General features: G+C 45.9%; 2 protein-coding genes across 2 annotated transcripts; both read left to right on the plus strand.

Moving 5' to 3' along the window:
• On the plus strand, positions 1 to 964 carry AOL_s00210g12 (uncharacterized protein; the record flags this gene model as incomplete). Its single annotated transcript, XM_011128814.1, has 2 exons — positions 1 to 213; positions 326 to 964. 2 exons carry the CDS (start codon positions 1 to 3, stop codon positions 962 to 964), a joined length of 852 nt encoding a protein of 283 aa, XP_011127116.1.
• A 1639-nt stretch (positions 965 to 2603) lies between these two features.
• AOL_s00210g13 (uncharacterized protein) lies at positions 2604 to 5156 on the plus strand (the record flags this gene model as incomplete). Its single annotated transcript, XM_011128815.1, has 5 exons — positions 2604 to 3119; positions 3186 to 3242; positions 3298 to 3335; positions 3404 to 4493; positions 4560 to 5156. 5 exons carry the CDS (start codon positions 2604 to 2606, stop codon positions 5154 to 5156), a joined length of 2298 nt encoding a protein of 765 aa, XP_011127117.1.
• Between the last annotated feature and the right edge of the window lie 2736 nt (positions 5157 to 7892).

Here is a 7892-nt window from a genome sequence, read left to right on the forward strand (position 1 = left end):
ATGGCCTCTCACCCCCAACAGCCTATATGTCAAAATTGCACTACCTCAACAACCCCACTATGGCGTCGCGATGAGTCTGGTGCTGTTCTTTGCAATGCCTGTGGTCTCTTCCTCAAGCTCCATGGCCGCCCACGTCCCATCAGCCTCAAGACTGACGTGATCAAAAGTCGCAATCGTGTTAAAAACACTGGTCAACCCCCAAAGCGAAAAGCTGTAAGTAATAATTTCTCTTTTTGTCAATTTTTGCTTCTGTTGGGGCTATCCTCTTTATCTAATCTCGCAGTTCGCCGACAATTGTGCTGACCAAAACTCTCGCTTCTTTTAGACGACTTTCGACTCACCAGTCGCCGTTCCCAATGGAGTCGACATTTCACCTCCACTCGCGAATCGGCCACAGCGTATCCCCAGGCAGCCTTCCTCGGCTCCTGGCGGATCTGTGTCGCCCCAATCTCGAAGTGGCACCCCACTCCCTCAGGGCCCTTCATCCTTCTTCGACTCGATCGTAGCTCAGGATGCCCTTCTCGAGCGCATGGGTAGCCCATTGCCTTCCCTGAATCTTAGTCACCCTTCTCCAGGGTCCACCTCTTCCCAGCATGACCGCCACCACTCAGAGCCTCCAACCTATGACCAGCTTATGCAAGAGAATACTAAGCTCAAGACCCGTGTTTCTGAGCTCGAGCTAGTCAATGACCTTTTCCGCGGCCGTGTTGTTGAGCTTGAAAACGGGGAGGCCAACTCTCGCCGATCGGAGATTACCCGACGAGAAATCGACGCTCAACTCCGCATCAATATCGACGAGGGCCTAAGGCGGGAAGAGGACCTTAAACGCAAGCTCCGGGACTTGGAGTCCGAACTCGCCGAAATGCGAGAACAGGATGCTCATCAGCGTAAGAAGATGAGAGTTTCTGACCTTGTATCCATTGAGGATGCTGCCACTCCTGGAACCCCCCAGTCGGGTGTATAAGCTCGACTTCGCTTAGGCATACCGACACCATCAATCTTTCTTCACCTCATGTTCTTTTCGGAAAGCGACAACATTGCATTTGTTTCAATTACATTGCATCTGACTACTGCGAAAACTGTCATGTCTTTCCTTTGTTCAACTAACTAACAAGCTAATGACCGGAACGACTAAAAAAAAGAACTCTTGACCAATACCCGATAAATCTCTTATCTCGTTTTTAATACCGACGTTCAACCCCGCATTTTCTACTCTTTTTCATTACACTCTTTTGACCCTATTGGGCTGCCGGCGTCGAAGCTTGAGCGATCAGCCAGACCGCGTCGACAGTTTAGAAATAGGTGGACGACGTCTTTTTATCGAATAAGGATTCGGATGCTTTTACCCATATTCATTGTTGCCGGAGTTTTATGGTGTTTTTCTTCTCTTCTCCTTTTTATTTCTCTTCTTTCCATTACCTTGTACTACTTATCAATACCTCCGCATCCTTCTTAAGCCCTTCATCCGCCATTCTTCCTTTTTATTTTCTCCTCTTACCCCTTTCTTGGTTATTTTTTTATATTTATTTCCGGGGAGGAATGGGACTGTGATATATACTTTATTTTGATTTTACATTGGGAGGGACTAGCGCTTTATTATACTATAGATAGACTTGCTGTTTCTGTTTTTTTTGTTTCCCCTTCGCTGCCTTCGAAGCATATTATACAAAATACTATCATAGGGTATCCGCGAGGACCCGCTACTTTTACGAGCACACGCAAATACACATTTCCACGTTCATTTCACTCGTTTCCTATTCTTTACCTTCCTTGAAAGCCATTAGTTCGGCTTTATCAGCGCAGCAGTACACTACTAGTATTGTAAGTACTTAGTAGCTTGCGAAATGCGTGTACTGTCATTTACTGATCTGGTTTTGTTGCAATGCTTGCTGTACTGCTAGCTGCTTTATTAGTGTAGAGATATTTGTATCTGATAGTTGGAATCAAAAAGACGCTCTTTATTCTAGACATCCATTATTACGTGAACTCATACATTGGTGATCCCCGCCTGGAGGTTTGTCCTATATCTGGGTCAGCTGGGTCCTTAATTTTGTGTTGGCGTGGTAGGCGACCACTAAAGCCGTCCAGGACGGCTGGCCAAAGATGACGTGCCTCCCGAACCACCCATTACATATCCTAACTATCATAAGCTCTGACGGCGTACCATTCACGACCTAGACGCGGCAACTCTACGCTGAAAACGGGATATCAGAGTAAACGCTGTCTGCTTTCTACAGAGATTTGATATCGGATCAATCCTGGGTATTGGTGACGTAAATCGATAACTACGTCTGTGGGGTTTTTCTAGGTAGTGGCTGTAACACTCAGCTGGCTGGTGGTCGAGGCCAGGGGGGAAAGCCAACTTGAGCTAAATCTTCCCAGCAGGGCGTCGTTAAAGCTCCAAAAAAAAACCCGACCTTTCGTCAACCCGCAGGCTCTCTCTCCTTTTGGGGCAAATCGATGCTATTTTCGACCTCACACGAGTAATTCCTACTCCACAATCCAGCACCGCCAACCTCAGTATTATCGTCCTCTGTTTTCCAATCTGCATAGCATATTCGAATCTATCGTTATATATCGCGAGAAAACAAGATAATTGCACGATGCCACGACCTGCTAAGTCAGGGTACGCCCGTATCGCACAGGATGAATGGTTGAACGACTCCGACTCTGAAGAGGACATTGAAGCATACCGTGACGGCCTTTCTCGTACCAAGCGTACCGTATCCATCCAGCCGGAACCGACAGCTATCTACCGTACACCCTCGAATCCTCTGCCCGGCCGTCCACCAGGTCGTCCACGCCGTGACTCTTCGGGTGTCGATATCAAAGCGATCAATAACCGGCTTGAAAAATGGGCGGAAGAAATTGCATCCAAGTTCAAACGAAAGTCTAAGAAGCAGCCAAGGGGTGAAAAACGACTAGAGATATATTATTCTGTGTTTGTGCCACCAGAGGGTATGAAGGCTTTGACGCCGGAATACACGGGTTATCAAGAGCCTACTTTTTCCCGGGGACAATTTGAAGATGCGGTTGACTCGGTTCGATATGCTATTGGGAGGGGTATACATCCGAAATTGATCAGTCAGGGGAGTTCAGGGTCGTATTTTGTTACGAATGTGAGCCTTTTCCAACTTAATGGCATTGAAGGGATAGCCAGGGATACTGATATGAATCTGAAATAGAGCCGTGGTAAAACGGTGGCAGTTTTTAAACCTAAGGACGAGGAGCCGTATGGTAATGTGAGTACTTGCATGGTGAGTTTTATGGACTCGATACGATGCTAACGATTCATAGCTTAATCCCAAATGGACAAAATGGTTACATCGAAATTTGTACGATATCTCTCCGTGTCTTGATATTTCCCGGTCAACTTGAGCTAACCTTGCTTTGCACTTACTAGATTCCCTTGTTTCTTTGGTCGAAGTTGTTTAATTCCTAATCTAAGCTATGTGTCCGAAGCGGCGGCAAGCTATCTTGACCGACAATTACGAACGTTTATAGTGCCATATACCGACTTGGTTTGGCTCTCGAGTAAATCTTTTCACTATGATTTCTGGGACCGTCGGGCGTTTTATAGGAAGGGGAAGCCTCTCCCTGAAAAGGTGGGGAGCTTCCAAGTATTCTTGAACGGATATAAAGACGCGACAACCTTTTTGAAAGAACACCCGTGGCCGGATAGATATAATTCCTCCTTTCAACAGGAGGGATCGAAGAGGAGGAGGACTGGGTGGACTAGCTCGTGTAGGACATCTCGTGATGATGACTATGCAGATGAAGAGGCTGGCTTTGAGGAGTCGGAAGGGTTGTCAGATGAGACAGAGAATAGGGGAAGATTCTTCTGGACGGATACACTACGGCAAGCATTTCGGGAGGAGCTGGAGAAACTTATCCTATTGGACTATCTGATGAGGAATACGGATAGAGGGGCGGATAATTGGATGGTGAAGATCGATCGGGAGGCACAGTCAGTACAGATTGTGAGTTCCTCACCAATGAGGTTACCAGTTGATCCTGGGGATATCGGGGGCAGCTTGGATGATGAAGGGGGCCATCTGAAAGCACCATCGCCAGGGTATAAAGCTCATAAGCCGATGAGTATAAATTCTAGGAGCGGGACGCCGTTGAGTGCTGGTGTGGAGAAGGTGAATATCGGAGCGATTGATAATTCCTTGGCATTCCCGTGGAAACATCCTGACCAGTGGAGGAGCTTCCCGTATGGATGGCTGTTTTTGCCGGTTTCATTGGTGGGGCAGCCGTTCTCACAGAAAACGAGGGATCATTTCTTGCCGCTGTTAACGAGTACGAAGTGGTGGGCGGAGACACAAATGGGGCTGAAGGAGATATTCAAACAGGATGCGGATTTCAAAGAGAGGATGTGGGCAAAGCAGTTGGCTGTATTGAAAGGGCAAGCTTTCAATATTGTGGAAACTTTGAAGATGGCCGATTCAGGTCCCTTGGAGTTGACAAGACGGACAAGAGTACATGTTTGGGTACGTGGTTTTATGAACTCGGTCACGCGGTGTCACGGGATGCATACGCTAACGCTATTTGAATAGGATGACGAAATGGATATACCTGTGGCAGTCCCATTGACTGTGCCTTCGTCCGAAGCCAGGCTTAGGAATCAGGCTGAGATTATGAATGGCGAAGTTGATATTGGAACAGGTACAGCATCTGCACCTGTACCATACAGGAATATGAACGCGCTAGGGTCACCAACCTCAGAGCTGCCCAGAGCTCAGAGGTTTGGTCTAAATTCAGGATTTAACGGGAAGTTTTCCGAAGAAGCAGAGTATTTGGAGTCAGCACTTATATCGCCGACGTCGGATGTCGGGATTCAGGACCAACAGAGGCCTCAAAAGAAGAAGAAAGGCAAGTCTGTTGACGAGGGCAGGGTTAGTTTTGATGGGAGATCGCAGAATTCGTGGTCAAAGGCGTTGGGAATGAAGGGAGGAGGCGGGGTAAGGAGGGGTTTGTCGTCTGTGTCTACAGCAGGCAGCTCGAGGCGGGCTAGTGTGTTTGGGGCTTATGATGAAGAGGAAGGGGATCTAGGATTTTCGGCTGCAGAAGGGTTGGAGAGTTCACATAGGAAGGTTATCGTAGAGAGGCTGGAGGCAGTTAAGTCGAAGCCGCCGGTGTTCACGTGGTGTTAAAGGGACAAGTGAGTGGGGTGGAGTATTTATGACCATTAGTATGAATATTAGAAGTCGAGGCGGGCTCGAGGTTTTACTCCTTGGGAAGGGATAACTTTGTGACTAGCTAAGCAAGCTAAGAAGGGACCGGATTTTACTTTTGCGAGGCTGGTTTAGGGGATCGGTCTTGAAGTGAAACTCAATAGTTTTAATGTTTTGATTCCTCTAGAATCGGGATGTCCCGTGGCTAGAGAAGAAGACATGGAGGGGTACATATTTTGGTTCGGATGGAGGGATCGTGTGGAGGAGGTTACGGCGATATCAAAGCTGCGACCTCAGATGCATTCAAATCCTCATCCTCACACCCCGGCAAAAAAGAATATACCCGCACACCCTTGCCTTTGACAGCAAAACTCTCCAATAGTTCCCCTCACTTTAGAGGCAGGGACCGTGCCATATGCATGCAAGCTTCATGACCGAAGGCCCGTTTTATATAGCGTTATGCATTTGGATTTTTAATACAGAACTGGGCGTGCGGCGAACGAGAAGACCTGCATATATGAAATGGCTTCGATATGTTTGGTAAGGAAAGGAAACCTCGTACGCTCGTATACTCCGTTTTTTCTTTGCTTCCGAGTCGAGTGTTTTAAACCCCCACGCTGCAGGAAGGCAGCTGCCGAAAACCGACACACACATGAGGCTTCCTTTCCTTTTTGCTCGGCCTCTTCTACCTAGCTCCCCAGTTTTCCAGAGGGGGTCCGGCCGAAATGGGGTTTCCTTTTTCCTCTGACATGTTACGCAAAAGATTTCGTGCAGTTTGACCACGTGCTCCACACTACTTTTGCGGTTAGTAAAATTTTTGATAAGTTCGGGGTTCAACTTGTAGTTCTTGGGTATTTTATACCTCACCGACGTATGTACTTGAGCCGATTTCTGTTCGAATCCATGGAAGAATACATAGAGCTAAGTGGTTTTGGGGATGGTGGATGTCGATTAGCTCGGTGAAAAAATCAAGATAGGTCTAGGTCTTCGAAGCTTTGACACATGTATGTATGTACTATGTATGGATATGTACCATCTACGTAGGGATCGAACGAAGACCTAAGAAACGATCGATGCAAGTTTGAGCTTTAAATTTGCGAATTTATCCCAAGTTGGCCTCGTGATCTAGAACCTTCAAGAGTTTAGTGGTTTAAACCTGCACACAAATCGACTTGGTTTTTTTTTTTTTTAATCCCCTGCCGGCTTGAGTTTAAGGCCCAAGCGAATGCAGTCTGCAGCTGCAAAACCACACACACGCACACGGTTTCCCTCTTGTCTTCTTGCTTCCTTTCTTTTTCTTTTTTTTTCTCTTTTATTGCACCCTTCTATGGATGCATTTGCTTTTGCTTTGTGTTACGTAGTGATATTTGAAGAAACAGATCAAAAACTGCTGGTGCTACAAATCCCGCAGACAGAGTTTTTTTATTATTAATTATTCTTATCCTTTTTTTTTATCTATTTTTTATTTTTATCCTTTTTTTATTTTTATCTATTCAACTGGATGGGAAATTTGCCTTCCTCTTGGGAGATGGTCAGGGTTTACTACGTAAAGCATTATCTGGTCTTTTGCAAGCGCCGCTGAGCTCTGGATATGACGGTATCCTTTGAACTTGCTGTGCCAGAATATTAACATTTTATCTTTGCGCCTTGCTCGTATCTGGGATAGAGGGTTGGTTTAACTACTAAGTACCTAGTGTATTGGCGTATTATTCGCAATCCGTGAGAGAAATCCGGTGGATCCACTGTTTTCTAATGTAAGTATGTACATACAGACTACTTACTTCCTGCTGTGCAAACGCCCAGTGTCTCACGTTGAAGGAAGTTCCAGAAATGAAAGAAGGGGATGTATATATAGAACGTTAAGTTATTACATGAGATATGGGGACGATCGAGAAGGAAAGAGAAGTGGGCCTTCTTTGTCATAGCTGGTGAAGAGAGCAGTGAAGCATCCGCAGTGATACGGTCAATAACGAGATTACAATTCGGAATCGATCCTTTTTTTTTTTTTTAGTTTACACGGCTCAGGAAGTAGAAGTCATGGGACCTTGTTACCTCCTTTTCCCCCCCCTTCTTGAATGACACTCACCTGAGTTTTGTGATATATTCGACCCGAACGAACAAATCGGAAGCGGTTTGGGGGATGTGGTTCGAGGGTGGTTAAAGGTGCGTAACAATTATATTCGAAAAACATAATTAATGTTGGTAACGTGACCCTTCCACACCATCTTCTCGTTCATGTTCTTCCTTTTGTTTTTCTTTTCTTCTTTACTCGGGACCCCATCTTGCATCGCGAATCAAAAATCAGATGTAAAAGACCAAAAGGGAAGTTTCTTTTTTAATATAATATTTGAGAAGAAAGAAGGGGGTTTTGTTATATTGAAAAGAAGAAGCAAAGAGGAAGGGGTGTGGGGTCCGGGTTCCTCTTTGAAGCTTTGGGAGCCCTCTCTTTCTTCCTTTCTTTCTTTTTTTGGTCCCCCTTCCGCGCTTTGCTTTTTTAGTTCCTCATGCCATGTTAAAGTGGGACCGGAACAGGTTTGATCTGACCTCGTCGGTTGTCTTTTTCTTCTTCTTAGTTTTCTATTGATTTTTATTTTAAAGTTGGAAATACATATGTATGTCTGTATGCTCTGTTAAAACTAACTTACTAACCAGCAGGACCTGCCGGGCTGGGCTGGGCTGGGCTGGGCTGCTGTGCTTTAACTGTGGGGTTCCCTC

The sequence above is a fragment of the Orbilia oligospora genome, assembly GCF_000225545.1.
Source record: "Orbilia oligospora ATCC 24927 unplaced genomic scaffold scaffold00210, whole genome shotgun sequence".
In the NCBI taxonomy this organism is placed as follows: Eukaryota; Fungi; Ascomycota; class Orbiliomycetes; order Orbiliales; family Orbiliaceae; genus Orbilia; species Orbilia oligospora.